We start from the raw sequence: 21,733 nt of genomic DNA, 5'->3' as shown, positions 1-21,733 counted from the left end.
TTTATGGGTATTTTGAGGTCCACAGTTTTCAGAAGGACCCATCTCTAGCAATGCAATTAATACGTACGGAACTGCAGCAAGGGTTATAGGAAATCTTTTCCCAGAGTGGTTTAGGTTTCAGTAATGTGGATTGACAGTGCTGCCCTTTTTTAGATAGGCTTAGGGAGGCTTGGACAGGATCATACACAAAATGGACAGTTAGGCTGGGAAAGCACAAGCAGGTAACAAGTCTAGTAAGTTAGTGAATGTCTAGAACTAACCACGTTCTCCATGACTCCTGTCGTGTTGGCAAGTTCGCATTCCTCTGCGTGCCCATTGCAAAAGCAGCTTCCCCGTATTATCAGGTCATAAATAGCATAGTGGGCAAATCTCTGAGGCTTCTCTACCAATCCTGAACCATGGCATGGACATTCCTGTCTTTTTAACAAAAGAAGGCGGAGGTTGGTGAGTTTCAGGAGATCTTGAGCCTCAAGACTATAGGGGTCTTCGATCTTGTTAGCTGGACTTAAGGCACGATAAATCACCTGAAAGAGAGAAGACACACATCCAAGAATGGATATAGGACTCTGCATACACAGCAAACATCCCAAGGTGATGTTCAGGAAAAAGTAGTAATTCCTATTTAGAAGACTCTGCATAAACTGTTGTGGGGATGTGACTGATTCCAGAACGTCACAGCTGAGGTACCAATAGCTGACCAAGCTGCAGCAAGTGGCTGCGTACCTGCTTTCATCCCGTCTCAGATGTGAGATAGGAAATACCTTAGTTTAAACATCTCTCCCTGGGGTTACTGAGCCCAGTCACTTCTTGCAGTTCAGCCAGTATGTGGTAACTTGTCAAGTGCTGGTTACTTCTTTGTGTTTCTGAGCCAAGTGACAACAGCGTCACTCAGAGAAATCCAAGGTTTATTGGCATAAACACAGTATTAATGCCATCCAAATTTCTCAAAGCATTTTAGGATCATGGCTTTAGCATGAGTTCTAGAGTCAGGTAAACTAAGGCACTAAGGGGATCTGTGAAAGAAGTGGAAAACTGTGATCAGACTTTTGGCTTTGTCACTTGAACTACATGCTACGAAACACAGCTTGGCTTAGGGTGAGTAAGCATTGAGAGAACCCTGTCTTCAAAGCAAGCCAGCTGGTTTATTCATTAGGAGAAGAGAAGTAGTTACACTACAGTGAGCTCATAGGACCAAAGGTGCTTTGTGCCTACTGGCTGTCTGTGGGTTGTTACTCTTTTGCCACAGCTTTTATGCTGTTTGACAGTTCTCCAGAGCAGCAGCAGTTCGGTTTTGAGTATTACAATTCTAATTTTGTGTTTAACAGTGATTAAAGGGACATGTATTTTAGCTCATGAACCACTCTACCCTTCTGTATCCCTCAGGGTGTGTTTGTTTCTGTTGCTTTTGGGGAGAGGGTGACAATGGAGGGCTGCACCACAGTCCATGCCAGTGAACTAGAGAGCTGGTTGCATTTGTTCCCAGGCTTAGATGTCCTTTATGGATATGTTAACTCCAATTTGAGAGCTATTTTCTCCTCTGGTTGAGTTTTTCCATCATAGCAGAGGGACTTGCCCTCAGGGTTCTTTGGCCCTGCTTTATAAGTGGTGACAGTGTCTGTCTGACTAACTCCGTTAGTGGAGTGAAAGCTTTGTTTCCATAGGGATCCCCTCTTTCTCTCACTCTGTGTTTTTCTTTTTCTTTCTTTCTAGTGAACCGACCAATTTAAATACTTGCAGCTTGTAAAATACTTTTGCTCCTTTTTGCTCACAGAAGCCAGAAAAGAGCTTGTGGGACATACCTGGAAGATAATTCTATTGCATGTTGATGGCACATGGGGAGATAAACCCCTTAAACTAACAGAATCATCTACCAGACTTCGCACAGAGCTACACCTGGCAGTACCACAGCAAAGGCAGTGGTACATTTCCCACCTGTCCGCAGCATTTTCTGTTTGGTTAGTTCTGTTGTTTTTCCTTTGAATTCCCTTCTCTTATACTGTCAGCTACTTACAAAGCTGCAAAAACAGCCCTGTTTGGTGAGATCAGAGGTGCCCATATTTCCTTGTTTGATAGAGCTATGGGCAGATTGCCCAGGCTGTGCAATGCAAGTGCCTACATTCCCCTGACCAATGAAGCCATGACAAAATAGCCCAAGCCTTTCCACCCCAATGCCTACATTCCCCCAGTCAATGGAACCATAAGCAAATGGCCCATTCTGTTTTGTCCAGGTGCCCAGCATTCCCCTTATTGATGGATTCACAGAACAAAGACCAAATCTCCTCTGTCCGGTCCCCCTAATCCTGGGTGGTCTGGTCTTTCCGGTGGAAACCAGTTTTAGGAATCCTTTCTCCTTCTTCCCAGTCCTCTGTGGACCACACAGAGGTGGAGTGGTTTCTCAGAGTCCTACGCACCTGGTCATGTACAGACACACACGTCGTCCTCCCACATGGTCAATTAATCTAAGACCAAGGCAGTGAACTGGATGGAATTGTTCTTCAGAGCCTGCTAAGCTCAGAGATCTTAAAGCAGGGTTAAAAACTAACTACTAGCATATCAATGGTTAAAAGTCCTTGTGAAACTGTTTTAAATTGGCATAAACCAGAAGAACCAAGGGTAAAGCAGTCTGTTCAGTTAGCAGGTTTTATAAGCTCTGTTCTCACACTTGGCTTTCTTGTCTATGGCTTCTCTAATATATATGCTTAGGAAAAATGGTATCTCCTTTCAGGCTAGCTCTCCAGAGGGCACCTAACAGATCACTGGCTTGAGAACATAAATGCTAGAGGTACTTTGCTCCAGGACAAGATATCTGAAAAAACGTAATCAATTGTCATCAGCTTCTGCAAAATCTGCCCTGGTCCTGCCAGTCACCTCCTTATGCAAGGCTGGGCAAGAGGCTTCATGTCTCTGCACCCCAGAGCTCCCAGTTGTGAACAGCTATGGATCTCCTCACAGGAGACAGGCAGGAATGGTGAATAAGGTGTAGAACGAGTTTTTACTGGGCGTCTCTGAAAGAAATTACTAGATAATGGCCAAAGTGTTTCTTTTTACTCTGTGTCTCTGGCATTATTCTTCTGCTTGATGATAAAGTCTTGCATTGTGCTATGTTAACTATGAAGGAAATCTTGTGTATTGTATTGCACTGCTAGAAACCTGTTTTATATACAGTATGGTAACTTTAAAGTGATGGATTCATATTTTGGGATCTCCAGTCAATTATCCATCCTCCCCATGTCTTAATTGGCATCCAGATAGCACTGAGTTCTTTAGGCAAAAGAACAGCTGTTGGGTGCTCTTCTCTCAGCATAGGGCCATTTGCTTTCATGAAGCTGTATTGTTTTCCGTTTCTTTGCTTGACAGCTTGGAAAAAGATTGGGTTCCCTGTGGGTTTATGGCTTTGCAAATATTTTCATTTCTGGCCTTGCATCTCTTGAGGGGAGCTACTTTGGCATTTTCCATATCCCCTTAGAACTCTGAACATTATTTGTGAGTAGAGATGTCAATAGCTTGGATGTCCCATAGGGATTGTGCTATCCTTTTAAGAAAAAACAGTATTCCATTCCAGTTGAGGTACAAGAGTTTGCTTGTATGATTAATTCATGACACATTTCTGTCTGGAATAAGCTCAGTGGTGAGACTTGATTTGTTTATCCTCATCTGTCCCAAAGCAAGACTGGTTAAGTGTTAAAGATCTGATTTGGGTGACATAACACTAGTGAAGTCATTTGAGAGTGGCATTGGTATGTTCTTCATTGATTCAACAACTACTAAGGAATTAGCCTTCCCTAACCTGGTAAAAATCAAAGATATTGAGGACTTACTTAAACAAAGACACTTTGTATCAACAGAATCTAACCAGATATGTTGTGCCAATGTATGTAGGTTTAGATGAGCTGCATTTTGCACAGAGGTCGCACAGTTTTATTTAGTATTTAAATCAGGTTAGCAGCATTATTTCATATATGCATAAAACTGGAAAATGGAATTTTCTTCTCTCTCCCCTTCTGGAGGACACATCCTCCTTGAAATACTGGTGGTTAAAACCCTTGAGCACAAGGAAGGGTATAATGTAATCACCATCTCTTGGCTCACTTTTAATATTTGATTGGATGTTTCTTCTCACATTCAAGTGCCAGTTGCTAGATCTTCCTTATCAATCATATGTGTAGACTTACTGCCAAGAGCAATATGTAACAATCCATAAGTTATACTTATTAGTCTACTATGTGTATTGATTCAAATAGTTGTAGAGGGAAGAATTTTTAAAACAGATCTGGTATCTCACCTTACATGCCCCTGGATTATTTTCCCATAAATGCATAATTTACCTAAAAAAAACCCAAACCCTAAACTTTTTTTTCTGTACTAAAAATAGATTATTATATTTTAAATGCATGTATTTGGGTTTATGGTTTCCTAAGAAAAAATGAATCCTAAATTAGGAGACAGATTGGTGGTGGTTGTATATACAGGTTGAAAATTTTGTACGCTACAGGGAATAATTTTATTTTTCGTAAAAAAGGAAGAGATGTCACTGTGACCAAAATACAGAGTTTGGAATGTGACTGTTTGTTCAAAGCCCCAGCACAATTGTTCAGTATAATGTTCAGCAAGTAACTTAAGCCTTACACTGTTCTGGACTGCCAGTGAATTCAGTAGGAATAGGAGAAGTCTGTTGCATATCCTGCTTACTTTTTTTTTAAAATAAGATACAGGTACTCAAGTACTTTACGGAATGGGAGGAAGATTAATAAATTTATTAAAATTCTCTGAGAACCCCTAGAGATGGGTGTTCAATACATGCAATTTTCATAATAGTAGGTAAAAGATAAGAGTTTGCCCATCTGAACCATTTCTGCATAAATGTTTTAAAGATTAGATTAGAAATGGATCTAAGTATTAGTGAACTCCTATAGTCATGAGCTGTGGGAAGAAACACTCCATCTTTTCACTGTTATGTGTTCTTTTTTTTTTTAGTTCACAAGGTTTGTGTTTCTGAAGCCTATGAAGCAGATTCCTTCTATACAGATAGACATTTGACTTCTGCCTTTTGCAGAAAGGCAGAAATATGATTCCTTTTTCGTTTCCCAGAGATACTGTGCAAATTTGCATTTTCTGTTATATTCATGTAAGAGTCATGAAGAGAGTATAATGAAAAAGAAGTGTGTTCTTATAATTAAGATGCAAGCTCTGAATGAGAGCTTCCCATGGTGTTCACTGTAAAGCTATTTCTCATCTAATTAAATCTCTGTCTATCTGGTATCAAGCTCTGTGGAAGCTCTGTTCTTTTTTTGCTGTAACAGACTGCTCTGAAATCTCCCAGTCGTTTCTCTAAACATCAGTGTGCAGCTTTCATGAAAGTAGCACATGCATAGCTGCAGAGGAAAATCTGATGGTGATTAAGTCGGCTAAGGGATACCCTAGAAATCTTTGCACCTCCATTGAATTGGGTGGAAGTTGAGGGTATTCAGCACCTCTATAGTCTCAACCCTTTGTGGAAATACATCCTAGATCCCGATTTTCCCTTATAATCAGGAGCTAACACTAAGCTGAATGCTGAGTAGGACATTCATGCTTATCTGCATATCTGCTATCAAGCGCATATTTGTCATTCTCATTTTCAAAAGTCAATCAATCAGCTGCGCCTCAAAAAGATGGTCACTATCCTGTCCTCTCCTGGCCTTTCTAAGAGCAAGGAAGTTTGCAGAATTCTGTAAGTGTGCAAAGCTAAAAAAAGGTAGCCACTGTTAGAGGATTGGTTTTGCTGTACACAAGTTGGCACAGCTTCACAGGGGTTGATGTTTTATTGCCAATCAAGAGATCATCTTCATTTCAGAGACAGTGTCTCAGATTTTTGATTTCTTGCCATATGTTTTGCTTCTCCGTTCTTGATGCAGATAATTCTGTTTTCTTAACCTGATCTTCCAGCCAGTATTAGTCAGAAAAGATGTGGACACAACAAAGGTTCCCCCTTGCAAGCTCATAGCCTTAGGTCAAGGAATATGAGTCATAAATGGAGGGCAGTGCCAATGCATGGCCTCCTACAAAAGAAGATCCTTGTGCAGAACAAGAATTTGATATTACAAATCATCCTTAAGCTATGTTGATCATGTTGCACACAATCAGGTTAATGAGGTCAGAAATGTCTGTGTGCTTATACTAGGCCCATCAGAAGGAAGCTGCAATAAAAACTCTCATCAGTCCTAAATCCTCTTCATTAAGAGATTTTCATGTGAGTTGATTTTGTTCTTAAAAGAATAGTAAACAATTGTCTCAGAATTTTTCCTACCCAGTGGCAAATATCATCTGATTTATCTGATAGAGCCTCTTGACTAAAATTAATTCTTCCATCTTGTGGTACAGTAGTCTTTTTCCCGTTTTGAAATACTGTTCAGAGCACAAAGAAAGTCTAGCTGTTCTCTTAGAGATTAGAAAGCCCATTCTGACGATTCATGGAATAGTGTTTTTTAGTCAAGATCCACTGCTTTTCTGTCATTCCGGAAAATAAAACTTAGGAGCCAGTACAGAATATGATAGTTTGTTAAAGAAATAATTGTGCATTTAACTTTTTAAATTTCTCTGATCTTAGTAAACTCAGCTACTACCAAGACAGTGGCATCTTGAATTCATTCTGTGTTTTCCAAAACAGAAAGGGTCAATGTCCCTTCAATTTGCATTTGCTTTGAGGTTATTCCAGCAGTCCAGTCAGTGTGGCATTAATATTAATATCTAGGCCAATATCATGATGGGGAAAGACTGCACAACTGAAGTTAGAGGCAGATAAATCTGAAGAGCCATGCAGACTTTTTCTCTTCCTCAAACAAAATGCATTCTGTAGGTTTAGGTTATCTGCCGATGTAAATCTCTACCTCTGCGTAGAAAGGCAAGGTTTGTAGGGAGAAGTAGTATCTTCTATCAAGCCAGGTAATGTAGGTGGAGTACAAAATCTAGACTATTGGGCACAAAAACCTTCAGCTTGCAGTCTGTATACAGGGAATGGACAAAATTCCTTCCATTCCACACATCACCACCTTACGTGGGGATGTGAGAACATTCCCATGCTCCCACAAAGTGCGGTGTCCTTTTTCATTTTGAGGAATGATACTTGCTCTGAAATGGCAAAGAGCAGCGTGTCTGTGATGCAGACAGCCTGACTGAGAACTGGACTGAGAATAAGGAGAGTCATTTCACTGTCTGCTGAATTTTCAGGGAAAGTTAAAACAACTAAACACTGTCAGTGTCACCAGTGTCAACCAAGCTGTATTCTCATGAGAGAGCATCCATTTCTTGTAAGTGGAACCACTTACATCTCTAGGTCTTGGCTGAAATCTTACACATGAACAGACTTAGCTAAGTGTATAGACGTACCATGACAGTGATGTGTGGACAACTGTAGAGCAAACAGTTAAGTGTTCTTTTGCCTGGAATTCGAAAATTACAACAATGAATCTCCAAGATTCATAGCATTTAGACAAGAATTTTTTCACAGTTGAGACTTGAAAAAAAAAAGTCACGGCTGCAACTCCACTAAGGTTTTATGAAACAGGGTGAGAAGAAAAATTAATTTGATACCTGCTGCCTCGTATGTTCAGGAAATGCAGAAGCAATGCTTAAAAAAGCCCTACTGTGTCTTTCTGGCTGGTTTATAAGGTTCCAAATGTCTCTGAAATGGCTCATTACACAGCAGGTCAGAGTAGGACACTTGGTGCCCTACTGAAGTTCACTTGCCAGGGATGGGAATGCTGAACTGGTCTCATGTCAGTTCAAATTCCCTTCAGAGCCAAATCTTTGAGCCCCTTAATTCTTCCTCCAGGGAAGCAGGGCCTGGCAGTGCTATCTGCTTGTTTACACTGCTGGTGTTAACTGCTTCCTCTCAACTTGCCTCTGCATTTTATCTCCTCTACAGTTCAAGTTAAACGAAATGCTGAACAGACAGCCCTAGTCATAACATTCAGGCACTTACCTTTGCTAGTGACTAATCCCTCCTGAAATCCTTTCAGGCTGGAAGTCGGAATAACCCAAGCATCATGCAACTTTGAGAGGCCAGTCCTGATGACTGTTGGACAATTCACTGCAGTGCAAGACCCAGCCCTTGCATCTTAGTTACTAGGAATTCAACCTTGTGGTGTGCTGAGCATGTTTCTTTTCAGTGACCCCACTGCCATATGAGATCAGACCTTTAAGAAGCCACTGAAGCCTCAGTGGTGACCTCTTAAATTATTGATGTTGCCACTTAATGAGGTATGTGTGTGTGTGCGGGGGATCCTCCTTTGTTTATCAAAAGGTTTGGCATGAATAGAGTGAAAGAAAAGCCTGAGAAAAGACAGCAAAAAATATAGGTCCTTGGAACAGGATCACATACATTCCACACAGAGCCCTGTCCCTGGTCTGGTTTGGTGTCTGTGTGCAGATGGTCCCCCTCTGCCATGACTGTTCCTCAGGGAATCCCTGGAGATGGAGAAAGGCAGCAGAGGTCTTCAGTGTCAGTGCAGAGGAAAAGGCCTTCCAGAGGGTTGACTGTGGTTTCTGTCTGAACAACCTGGTGGCTTCTGAAGCAGACAGAACTGTGTCCCATCACATGTCTTGATCTGGCATTCGAAGAGTGTGTTTAGAAGAGTGATTAAAGGTCTTTTAGCTACAAAGTGAGTCCACTCATCTTTGACGAAAGGCACTGCTGGGGACTTCTGTCCCTAAAGAGGTCACCACAGGATACAAAATGGAGAATGAACAGGTCTTCTGCCAAGGCACACTTAACTTGTTGCCATAGAAACAGGTTACTTGATTCAGGCATACACTATTCTTCCAGCCCCCAGTGAATTCCAGTAATGGGTTTATTATATCACACTTCATTGGTGTCATCTGTCACACAGACACTCACATAAATGAACCAGCCTTTGATTCTAAACTCCCACTAGCTAGACCCAATAGGGGAAGGGTCTCCTTTTGGGTCTGGTGGTTATAAGCAGGTCAGTGTTCTACCCCACTTTGCATGCTAATGTCTTCCTTTCATGCAAACATCATCTGTGATGAAGGAGAACATTTGTTTTCATTTCCCGATATTCCAGTTTATTAAAAACGTGCTCTTAATCTCTCAGATCCTTGAGTGCACGTGCTGTCAGGATGCAAGCTGAAACATTTTGGTCCCTGTTTCCCCCATGTGATGTTTGAACTGCAAGTCACACTGATGTCTGATGCAACATTGTGATAATTTCTCCTTTTGTTTGGGCCAGAGTTTTGATTTACATTAGCTGACCTGAAGGCCCATTTTAGGCTCCCTGACTATATAGCGCATTGGTTTTAAATTAGAAAAACAGACAGATGGACACATAGGTAAAAAAGGTCTCAGGTGATGCATAAGACTCCATGGAAGCATTGCCTGTAGATGCACTTACAGTAGATGAACAGACCTTAAAAAGGTGGGATTGGTTTTAGTTCATGATGTTATGTTGGAGGTGGGCATACTGAAGCTGATGAGCATAGCAGTAACTATTGTCCCTTAAGAATAGTTAAGAATATTTTCCCTTAAGAACAGAATAAAGATTAGAAGCACTTGTTTCCCATTTAAGGTATAATTTCTTCTAGTAATAGAAGTCAACAGGCAAAACATAGGGTACTTCACAGGCCAGTCAAGACTTAAGACATACTAGTGGAGTATTTTCACTGCAAAGTGTTTCTAAGCATAGAAAGTTAGGTGTTGATTTGGTGGTGCTTCATATGAAGCAAACGTTGTGTAGGAAATTGGCAGTGAATAAATTGCTCTGCCTCTTAGACCAGAAATCATCACTAGAGCAAGTTTATTGCCAGAAGAATTAAGATGGGGGGACCTAGGATCTCAGATAGATTCTAGCTGCAGAAGTACTCTGGATGTGAACAGGAGTAAGGGATTTAGTAAATGCTGGAGTAAAAGAAAAATGCAAAAGAGACATTAGGAAGTAATCGCCTTGCACTTCTACAGGACTTGTTCCCCAGTGCATGACACCTTCTGTCTCAGCTGTACCATATCTGAGATGGAATGGAGATGTGTGACACTGTCATAGGTGAAAGATAAGGGACAATCTACAAGAGACAAGGGATACACCTTAACTTAGTAATACATTATTTTCTGTTGTGACATTGTCACTTCACTCAATCAAATGTCTTTTGCTTCCACTCTAGTCTCCTAAAAGTTTATCTTCTGCCGAGTTTCCTATCATGCTCCCAGGAAAAGCCTCTTTCATTGGTCTTGGAGGACCACCAGAGTGTGCTGACTGGGGGAGATGCATCTCAGTTTATAGATGCATGTAAGTTACTGCAGCTCCTCCACCTTCTCCTTTCACACCTACATTCTCAGTTCTGGAAGCCAGTTGACCTGAAATCTTGTTTCATGATGTGTCCCACATGGGTTTTAAACCTAAGTGTTTTTAGTAAGCCATCTCTTTTTTTGATTCCTTTTGTGCCGTGTTAAAAAGGAATTTGTGTCTCTTCTTCAAGTGAATAGGACAACGCCCAAGAAAAACCTGAGTGTCATGCAGTGGAAATGACTTCAACTCCCTCAGTAGAGAAAACTGGTATTTGTCTCAGAGCATTAATTAGCATTTAAGTTGGAACGGTTTTGATCATTTCAGAAATGTTGTCAGCTTGTGATGTGGGCTCCTCAGCAATCCAAGGACAAGCCAGAATCAGTAATTGGATAGGTCAGAGTGGAGCCGAAAAAGAAGCAGGGAACAATGCAGAAAGTGCTGGTGGGGATTCAGTCATCTTCCTTCCAAGTCAGTTGTGAGTCAGTGCTTGAGAGGATCCCCTGGTGACATTTGTGACATCTTTAAAATAAGGTGTAAACTTGCAGTTCTGAGATGTGTGGGCAAAGCTCCTGTGAGACTTGTAGTAACAGTAGCAGTGTCACTCAGGCAAATCTGATCAGGTATCGCTTTAAATAACTACACTCTGCCTTCTTTTATTTTCATTCACAAAAGAATCTGCTGTGTCATATTGCTGACCTGAAAAGCCTGATGCTTTTGCATCCTTGCCATAGTGGCATTTCATGGATTGATTAAGAAGCCTCTGTAAAGTCTGTCCAGAACTTCAGAATCCTTTTGGGTTGATGTGCTGTGAAACAGTATTTGTCTTGTTCTCTGTCAAGTTGCCATACAGATTCCTGTGTGCTGCTTTAAAGCTTCAGCTCTCCATCCCGTGGAGGAAGTGACCTCTGTATGTACTCAATTCACGTAACAGTTCATGAAAGAATTTGGGATCTGCAAGGTTATATGACCTGTAAATATATGACTGTTCTTACTATTACTATTGTTTTCTAACATCTACTACCACAGCGTAGATTGATTAAGCATATACATATTCATTTCAGTGTAGTTGCTGCCCAAGCTGGCAGAATCATTTTGACACTTGTGATCACAAAGGCTTGTGTTGGATGAGTGTTTTATTATTTGATTTTCTGCCATCCACTTCTCAGATTTGTTGTAGCAGCAACACATGGTCTTAATGATATTCCCCAAGGTTAAGTAAGCACAAAAACCAACATAGTGCAGGGCAACAGGGGACACTGTACTAGAGAAGGAAGAGTTGTTTTGCATTTAAGGCCAAGGCATTTGCCTCAGACCCTATACTCTGTTCCTTACTCAACCAGAATTGCCCTGTTTTACCACAAAACACTTCACCTTTCTGTGCTGCTCTTTCCCCATCTGTGAAATGGCAACAGGACCCTTATATGTGTGCTGAAGATCATTAAATGGGTCTTGCAAAATACTTCCAGATTTTTGATTGGAAGGCACACAAGAGTGAAAAATTATGTTAGTTGCCTAGATTCTGTATCGATGTGGCAAATTGTAATCTCTCTACAGAAGACATTTGGATATATTTGACTTAAAATTATCATGATAACTGATCAGCAGAATTACTACTCCAGGAACAAGCCAGTTTAGTAGTCAGATGATCTGCTCCAGATTTCTAATATGCAGAGATGTTTCCCAGCCTGTTGCATGAAGATGAACTCTGTCTCTCTCTCCTTACTGCTGTTTCCCTGTCTCAGGTATCGTACACTAGTTTCTTTCTTCTTAAGTGCATTTTGAAGTGCACTGCTGAAACCACTGTTTTTTGAAGCCTATCTGGACCATTCATCTCACACCTGAGCTTAATTTGCAACAAAGTATTACTGCCAAACCTGCATGATCGCTTCCAGACAGAGAAACCGAGAGGATTGTGACTTCTCTAAGGAAGAGAGAAAGAAGTGAAAGGACTGCAGCCTCTGTTGTGACTATAGGAATGTCTTATAATCTCCCTTTGTGCCTTTATGTCTCCTCTATGAAAAGATACCAATGATACCAGCTTTCCCATCTAAACTGTTTCAAGATTGATGAATGAAAAGTGTTATAACTAAACTAAGTATCTGATTATTTAGCAGTCATTAATGTTCTTGTCAGAGGAATTTATCAGAGCAATTGTACATTTATTTTAAAAGAAAGCCTTCTGCATATGTTTAATAGCACATCAGGATATTCTTACCAAAGGAGGGCCTTTTCCTGCTGTTGAATAGTGAAACCTGGCTGCTCACTTCCACTTCTTGTTTCTAAGCGGTTTCATTTCTGGAGCCTATGGCTTGATACAATCAGAGCTGTCACCTCCAGCACAAAAAGTTACACTAAACTTAGGGGAAGGATGTATTTAAAAGTCATCCTACCATCTAGGACTTTTTATTTGGAGAAGAAAAAGACAGACTGTGCAGTTCATGTCATCCAAAAGTAGGAAAAGAGTTTGGATAAATCACTCTACAAATGTGTATTTCCCTACATCTATTTTGTTGGATTTCTAGATCAGTTGCTGGCATATGCAATGTAAAATTAGGCAATGTTAATCCTATCCTGTGCAACCCTCATAAAAGAAATTTGTTAAAGCATTTCCATTCATTTTCATTGATATATAATTTGTCTTCTTCTTCCCCTTTATTTTCTTAACATAAAGCCTTCAGGGAGGGGCTACCTTTCTTAATTTATAGGCACAGTATCTCTTTGAGCACATACTTTCTGATTTTCAGCCAATGTTCAACTGTTTAACATTAAACTTAGTCCAAACCTCAGTTACTGCTTACCTCTCCTCTGGTGCAGGGCACTGCGTCTGAATACCTGGAAGTGCACATGGAGCCCTCCTCAATGAGATCATCCTGGAGCCCAAAAGTCGCTGTACAGTTGGCAGAGAAATACTTGTAGGGCCTCCAAGTCTGCCCATAGTCCTGGGATCTTTCCAACACCATTGCAGCTGGGCGAGGTGACTTGAAAACAGCAATGACATGGGTCAGGTAGAATTCTGTTTCAAAGTCCAGTCTGATTTCTTCCCTGTGTACCCCTTGGGCAGACTGCCACCAGGAGATGGGGTTTGCAAAGAAATCATCTGTCATGTCAGCAGGGAGATGGGAGTTATCAGGCTGGTTGGCATTGCATTTGGTGCAGCGAGGCTGCCCACAGCCATGGGAGACTTGATGGAGGAGATTCTGGTCTGGGTAGAAGCAGTACAGTTCTGTACTGTTCTGGCCACACGTGGTGAGAGTGACTGGTGTCCTCCCTCTTGCAAGGTTTCCCACTGGAGGGTTGCAAGAACGGCCATTACAGCGGAAGGCTCGTAGCCTCATGGGATCTGAAAGACAGGCAAAAGAAACACAACTAAGCAGAATTTCTCAAATAGTTCTCAGGATGTAATGCAGGTGACTGTGCAAGTGTTCAGAGTCCTCATCTGGGGACTGACATCCAAGAGGACTCCCTTCTAAGGAGAACTACTTCATCTTTTCACACAAAGTTTGTCAGGAGTTTCTCAGTAAATCTAGTCCTTGTTTTTGGTGCCTAACTCAGAAACTGAGGTCTTTAGAAAACTCATGCTTATGGAGTTTAACTTTGATTTCTGTTGAAAATGCAGTTACATCAGTCTATTCAATTTTATGTTTAACCGCAGAAATGTTGTGTTTTCTTACTTTCACTCTAGTAAAGCTCTGTATCTAAGGACTGAATCTATTAAATGCATTTATTTTCTTTGTTATCAGAAAGCAAAGTCAAACTGTACTATACAGTGTAGATACATTATGAAAAGAGATGATTCCTGCCCAACAAATTACAGACACTAATTACACATACAAACACAAAAAGAAAACGTTTATTTCTGTAGTTATGCATTACTGGCATAATTTTGAGGGGTATTGAGTTTCTACTGCTCCTATTGAGATCAGCTGGAGCTGTTAGTACTTAGCAGAGCTGAAAATCAAGTCTCTCTTTTGTTTAAATACCTTGACATGGAGGTAGGTGACTATATTCTGTCTGTCAAGTTTGCAAATACTGGCAAATTTTTGTTATCTTCGATGTATATATCTACTTATTTCTAAATTAAGAAAAGGTAAGGATAACTACAAAGTCTTAATATTGTTTGGAAATCAGTAGTGTCTTGTGATACTGGAATTAAAGGTCATTCCAAAACCTTACTACCATAGTGGAGAAAACTGCTTTTCTAATGACATGCAATGTCCTCTTTGCAACGTAACAATCTAGAAGGAGTTAAAGACTGACCTTGCAAGGTCATAAATCTAATCCAAGAGGTCACAAGTCAGATGACTGGATGTATGTCCTACAGGAAATGACCCTTCCAATGAAACATAGGATGACCGTAAACCCTGGGTAATATAGGAGCAGTTCAAAGGTCAGCTATTAGTTCAACATTCTAGGTCAAATTTTAAAATCTCTAGTTGGTTTATATTCAGTCTTTCCTCAGGCAAAATTAGTTTTAAAATCAAGTTAGGTCAAAAAAAATTCTCTCTACTTCAGCCTTACAAAAATACTGAAATCGTAAATGTAGTTGGATGAAACTGATGTCCCTCTTTCCAAAAGGAATGTTTACGGTGAAAAAAATGTGCCCAGCGTGCATGGTTTTGCCTCTGAGTTGCTTCTGTCCTTAGTGGCTTAGTGACATTTCTACACAGGCCAGAAGAGAAAGGTCAGAGATGGACATTGTTTTGGAAAACACTTCATGCGTTTTGCTTCCCAGGGTTAGGACACAAAACGGAGTTGCTGTATGTCCACTGAATCCCATTGACCAATGGTGTGTGCCGTTTTATGTTACATGCAGCATAAGGTAGTTTTAAACTTCAGATAGCAAGGAAGCAGATCATCCAAAAATGCTCTTGACTACTCTTAGAAACAGGTGTAAGCCACCTTCAAAGGAACTTGGACTTAATGTGTGTTTGCCTTACAGACACTTTAAGCAGCAGCCTCAGTGAAAGAGGGGGTGTCTGGAGACAGTGGGTGTCCTCCTGGTGGAGGTTGTCTTCCACCAGTGGCTGGAATGGGCTGGCCAAGATTTTTTTTAGTATCCCAGTGAAGTCCTAGGAGACTGGCAGAGCTTAGAGGGCAGCAGTGCCTGAATTACATGTACACCTAATAGTCCTCAGATCAAAGGAATGAAAGCTGCCTCTCCTCAGTCCCACCACCACTCCCTGTGCCATCACAGAGATGAATTTTCATGAGAGAGGAGGAGTTGCAGAAGTCAGCTGGAGAGGAAAGGAGAGAAGATGGGGATGTTTGGCTCTATCAGTTCTGTTCTTTGCTCCCCAACTTCAACTGAGCAGGTGATTCTTAGCACTACTGGAGATCCTCCACCAAACCCTCACACCATCCTGACTGCTTGATGACCATTTCAATGTATTTTCTTTCTGATTATGAACTTCTTATTCCATCTGAGCCTAGTACAGTCACAGGGGAACACCAGGAGCTTCAGAGATTTTATCTGGGAGGTTCCTTGCAATTTCTCTTTTTGTCCTGAGAAAGGACTCATGTTTCCAGGAAAGTTTTTTAGAGCTTCCTCCCTTTTGCAGAGCATCTGAAATTCCAAATTTTTGTCTGCTCTGGAGGGTGAATTTCACTGAGTCATGCAGAATTCTTGAAATGAAGATAAATCTATCCTTGGAGGTCAGCAAAAATATAATGAGCTACAACTGCAGGCCTCAAGAATGTCTTTGCAAGTGGCATTTAGGTTCATGTTCATGTCCAAGCTGTTTGGTAAAAATTACTGGAAATAAGGAAAGCACGGCAATTTCTGTGTTTAAAGTAGATCGGATATTAACTGATTTTGCTGCAGAAAGGTGTCATCTTTACCTTCAGAGAATTTAAGTGGGGCTGGTTTTACAACTGAGCTTTGAACAAGCATTAGCTCTGACTAAGAGTCAGGTTACTCAGTTTTGATTAAGAATGGGTCCATGTTACAAATGCTATTGGATTATGGATAAATATACCATGTAATTAAAAGAAAGTCCATCTCTATTGATGGATCACACCACTGAAGCTTTCACAGAGGAAATGCTGGAGTTCTAAGTTTGAGGAGTTCTGTAGGAGAAGCTTTGCAGACAAGGATGTGAGAAAGTAAAAAAGGAAATATTTTTTAAAGGGAATGGCTGCTTTTTATATTTCCCATAAATGAGCTATTAGTCTTGCATTGAGTTTTTCAGCTGTTTTTATCTGAACCTTGAAAAGAAAGAAAAACATGGTTGTTCTCCTGAACAACAGTCACAAGAAGGTTTATCTGCTCTGCCTGCTAATGCAGCAACATCAATAAACAGTTCCTGTCTGAACTGCTGTGTCATTAGGAAAATGGGAGAAGAACAAAGTGCAAATTAGCAGAAGGGAGTTTGAGAGGGGAGAGGTTGGAAAATAAAATCTGCAGTCGATTAAAAGCTTTGCATTTAAAGAAATCAATTGGCAGAACATTGTTTGGCCACAAGGATAGTGCAGCCTGTCACTCACTGATTCTGTGGAAACAGAATCTGTGGAAACAACATGAAATGTTGAATCTGGACAGTGAGGAAGGACTGCTGCGGGAGAGAAACAGCAGCCAGGCGAACAACTTACCCCAACAGCCAGGAGGACTCACTGAATAATTCATAAAGAAGTAAACAGTTTGGTTGCGCATGGGCACTGCGTGTTATTGAAGTTGGTTAGCTTTTACTCCATGGAGGATGGCTTGGCTCCATAAATGATACGATTAATTTATTTGTTTGTTTTCTGCTGTCTCAGAGCTGTGCCACAAAGTGGCAGGTCAGTGGCACATGCCCGGCACGTGTTATAACAATGGTGTTATCTGACAATTAGGAAATCATACAGTTCAAGGGAGGTCATACTATTGATATTCCTGGGACACAATTTCAGACAGAGTTTTCTCACTTCAGAGCCTTGTAATACAACAGAACATTGCAGACATTAACTAAAAACAGGTTCAGGTTTTTTTTGGGGGGGGGCGTTTCACCCTCCATTGAATACCCAACAGAAGAAAGGTCATATGGCAACTCAGTCAAAGCCTGCTGATGTGACTGGAAAGATGCCTAATATTTTCTGAGTGATTTGAATTGGAATTTTTATTTCTTTTCCATATGCAAATTAATGATTTTGTGTGTTCAAGTCTCCTACAGTGAGACAGGAGAGCAAACTTCACAGTTCTGAGCAACATGTAAACACTAAAACCTTTGGGCATCTTCTGCTGTGTTTTTGACGGAGCAGTTTCAGCATGTATGTCCAACCTGGATTCCACATGTTCTATATCTGTTTAACTTTTTTCTTAATAACCAAAGACTTTTAAATGTTCTTTTAAAGCTAAACACCCTGGGGACATGATTTGCTCAATTTTTTATTAATCATACCTAGAACTTTGCCTCTTAATGATGGTTACAACAGAAGTGCTATACAACCCTTTGGTTTGTTTGGGGCCAAAATGCAATAAGTTTGGCAAGTCTTCATCCATTTATGAGTAGCCCAATGTATTTCTGCATTAACATAGCCCTCAGAACTGGAGCTAATGCGCTAGCTGTCATAAATGCCCCAAAAGGTGAAGTTCTGAATACGCTACAAAACCAAGCTGCCTCCATGACCTGAGGCACGGACAGAAGGAGAATAAAATCCCAGGTCTGGGCAATATTCCACTGCGGCCAGTTGCAGTCTGCCAGCCCGCATCCCTCCTGGAGCAAGAGTGGGCTCCAACACCTACAGCTTCATTTGCAGATGAGCTGAATAACTCCTGACCAGAGGAAACTAAACCCTGCTGATCATCAGGTCCTGCAGTTAATTTTAAGCTGGGTGCAGGAAGTGGCCATTTTTGACCACACTATGCCCCCTTTTGGAGGGCTGCCATGGGAAGAGGAGCGGGCCCAGCACCGCTCCCAGGGTGCTGCTCCCCTGGGGAGCTCTGGGCTCACCGGGGCTGAAGCAAGAGCCCAAGCTGTTGTCAGTCCTGTTAACTGTCCCAATATGCAAGAGTTTTCAGACCACTGCAGTTTATTTGAAGGGAATAACACCCTCCACCTGCATAAGACTAGGGGAAGGATCACTCAAGTGTCACGTCTCACAATATAAAACCTAGGTGACTCCTCCAGCCTAACCACTAAGGTTTTTTTTTTCCGTTGGCATTATATTTAAAGATCTAAGGAGCCAATCTTGACAATCCTGACTGTCTTCTCTGCACAGAGATAGCAGAAGGCAAATACTGTACTCCCCACAAACATTGTACTCCATGTGCTCCCCACACAACTGCCCCACCAATTTGTTTCACTTCTGACCAGGAGGGACCAACTGTAGGGCTGAAAAGGGAGTTTTCTGTATAGGCTAATAAAGTATGTCAAAAATATACTTCTCTGCTCAAGAAAAGGCTGAGACTTCCAAATTATTTTGCATGGATTGGCTAAACACTATCTGAACTAACCTTAGCCTGAGCAGTACTGACCCTGCCTGTAACATCACCTGTGAAGAGTCAAGGTTAATTCAAGATTTTTATATTGCTTCTAAAGAAAAAAAATAATTAAAAATGAACAGGTAACCCTTGTGCTTTCATAGGCTGATGGTTTCTGCAACATTTTGACTGAGCAGTGTATATTTATTTAAAGCGATGTTGAATCCTTAGCATCGTCACCTTCAATATCCAATTATTTTGCTGTTATTCATTATGTCCTACACTGTCATTCTGAGTGTGTTTAACTCCATAAGAACACACTCCCTCCCTTCAAATGCACTTTCCAAGCAGTCAGCTGTGGGCTGCATTTCCTTGGAGATTCATTTTCACTTAGTGAATTGGATGCAGAGCAAATTTAGGCTAGTTTATAACAGGCTGCTTTCTGCAACAGTATCAGCAACGTTGCAAGGCATCTCTGTAACCTTTCTGTGCTATGTATCAACATATGTATCCTATAGGGAGAGCCCTAGCCGGGGAAACTCGTGAATGCCCATGATAAGACACCAAGAGGACTAAGGTATCATGTCCTCCCTCCACTCATTCCCTGTAATGTTGTGATAGCCAGCCTTTTTCCCAAACGAGTCACTGGATAATATGACAGGATTGTAAATTCATGAGCTGTTTTCAGTTTTTAAGAAAATAACTCTTGCAGTTATGGAAATCTGATGTCTATGATGTTATGAAAAAGGTTCTAGCTGGGGAATAATCTGAGCTGAAGCCACCTGATCTGCCTTTGCCTTTCCTGGAGCTTGCAGGGTAGCTGAACACTTTAGTCGCTTTCAAATCACTGCAGGTAGACTGTTGTTGCTGTCCTAATACTCTGAGCATGCAGGTGAAATTTAAACCACTGGTATGCCTTCCTGTACAGAAAGGGAGATCCCAAGCCAGTATCTCAAAGGAAAAGTCACCAAGGATGTATTGCTGTTTTATCAATACTTATTCTTATATTTCTGACCTGATCTGCATAGCCCATCCCTTTTAACCTTAAAGACATATTAAAACACAGCAAGAAGATCACAATCTAATGCTTTGTTTCCTTTCCCTTAAGGAATTTGTCTTCATCAGAATCCAGGTTTTTTTAGGATCCTACGTAAATACATTACAGCTATATCATTCCTATATATGCTTATTTGTACACCCACATACACACACACAACTAATCAACTTCTCATTCTGTCCTAATCCATTTTCTCTCTAATGCTAATTTAATCTTGTCCACTGCATGTTAACTATTAAGTCAGGGAATTCACTGAATGAATGGACTGTCATGGATGGTAATTCCTAAACAGTGCCTCTGACTTTTAATGATGCAAAATGAAGTTAACAGAGAATAATTCAGATTTCTACAGTGATGCTGTCCAAGGATGTTGTCATTTCACTCTTGTCCTGCCTAGGAAGGCAGCATTTCATCCTCAAAACAAATATCCAGCATATCTCAATCCATCTACCTCTTTCTTTCTCTCTTACTTTTCTTTTGTTCACAAAAATAATACACTTTTTTCTTTTAAGGATGTATGAAAATATACATCCTATTATAGGTCTTTGGGAGGAGGCTGAGCTATAAAGCTGTGTATTGCAGGGAATAAGAAGCATTTGTATACATTGACTAACCCAGATTCTTTATAAAAAGCCGACCTAAAACAAAGATGTTGACATACTTTTTTTAACAAACAGACCTGATTTCTATCCCCTTTCCCCTTGCTAAACTTAGGATAAATTGTTTCATGAATGGCAATATTGATTTATTTTGCTTACCTGCTTCGCTGTGGCCAGAAATAAAATATTCCAAGAACACAATCAGCATGATGCCTTTATGCTGCATGGCTGTCAGTAAAATATCTGTCCTCAGTGAAGCAAAAAAGAGCTGCAGGAATCTACAGGTTTGGTGCTTGCATGGCTTTTCTGTATTTTCTTTCTTTCTTTCTGCTCACTTTCCTCTCAGTGTAGGGGTCAAGGCTGCTGTCTCATTCTTCTTGTTCTCGTTTGGATCCAGAAGTGGTTTTTTTTTTCAGGGCTCAGATGCCTTCTGGGTGTCACCCGTACATTGCTTCCAATAAATAAATAAATAACAAGGATTTGCTGTGTCTTTACCCCTCTCCATGCATCAGGCTGGGGACATTCACATCCCTGATGCAGCCCCTCGAATGCACCATCAAGGGCTGATGCGACGCGGAGAGCTCTCTTCGGTCCGGTCCTTTGCGGTTGTTTGGATGCTATTTCAAAACTTTCATTTCTGCTCCTTGCTTTTGGTGGAGCTTCGGTTTGGCTTTGCCTGGGCTCCCCCTGGTACCCCTCCCTACCCCCCTGCACCTTCCGCAGCCTGCTGCTAACCGGGGTAGCGATGGGGTCCGGGCAGCCTGAACCCTGCTTTGTTAGGCGCTCTGCCCCAGTACCTTCTTTCCCTTTGCTCCCTGCAGCAGAGGGTCATAAGAAGAACAGAGTTGGCGTTTCTCCCTGAGAGATGATGAGAAGCAAGTGCTTTCTTGGCTCTTCTCTCTTTTTATTTTGGTTTGGTTTATTTTGATTTATTTCCCTCCTCCCTCCGCTGCCACGGAAGCCACTTCTCCCCCACCTCCAAGGGATTTGCTTCACACAGCGAGCGCCGGGGGATAAGAGTAAAAAACAAACCCAGCGCCAGCTCGCCGGTGCCGGTGCCCGGGAAAGCCCTGGCCGTCTCTGCTGCGGGACCGCGGCTTCTGCCCGCGGTTTAGGGGCTGCGGTTCCCGGGGAGGGGCGGGAGGGCCGGCTGGGGCAGGGGGCTGCTCTCCCGGGGTGGAGGGGCAATGCCCAGCGCCCAGGCGAGGGGGAAAAAAGGGAGGGGGGGGGCGCTGGAGGATCCTTTCTCCCTCCCGCTACGGCAAGGCTTAGGGCTGGGGGTTTCCTTCCCTCCCGAGGGCTGGGTAGTTATCTTCAAGTTTTGTCTCTGCCTCCCTTCCAGCCTCTAGCACATCTCTCGGTCCTAACTGGGCAGTTCTCCTCGCTGGTCCCGTCTGGCTGCAGA

At 41.6% G+C, this 21,733-nt stretch overlaps 1 protein-coding gene across 1 annotated transcript in view; it reads right to left on the bottom strand.

The window, feature by feature from the left end:
• Positions 1 to 20,554, bottom strand: part of LOC137667555 (netrin-4-like) — a 51,156-nt gene extending 30,602 nt beyond the window's left edge. The window contains exons 1-3 of the mRNA XM_068408339.1: positions 20,488 to 20,554; positions 13,076 to 13,617; positions 261 to 524 (exon numbers count right to left, since the gene is read on the bottom strand). Coding sequence (XP_068264440.1) covers positions 261 to 524; positions 13,076 to 13,617; positions 20,488 to 20,554 — 873 coding nt within the window. The remainder of the gene's footprint in view (positions 1 to 260; positions 525 to 13,075; positions 13,618 to 20,487) is intronic.
• Between the last annotated feature and the right edge of the window lie 1,179 nt (positions 20,555 to 21,733).

This window comes from Nyctibius grandis, chromosome 10 (assembly GCF_013368605.1).
Source record: "Nyctibius grandis isolate bNycGra1 chromosome 10, bNycGra1.pri, whole genome shotgun sequence".
Lineage (NCBI taxonomy): Eukaryota > Metazoa > Chordata > Aves > Nyctibiiformes > Nyctibiidae > Nyctibius > Nyctibius grandis.
This window is presented reverse-complemented; position numbering and strand designations above follow the sequence as displayed.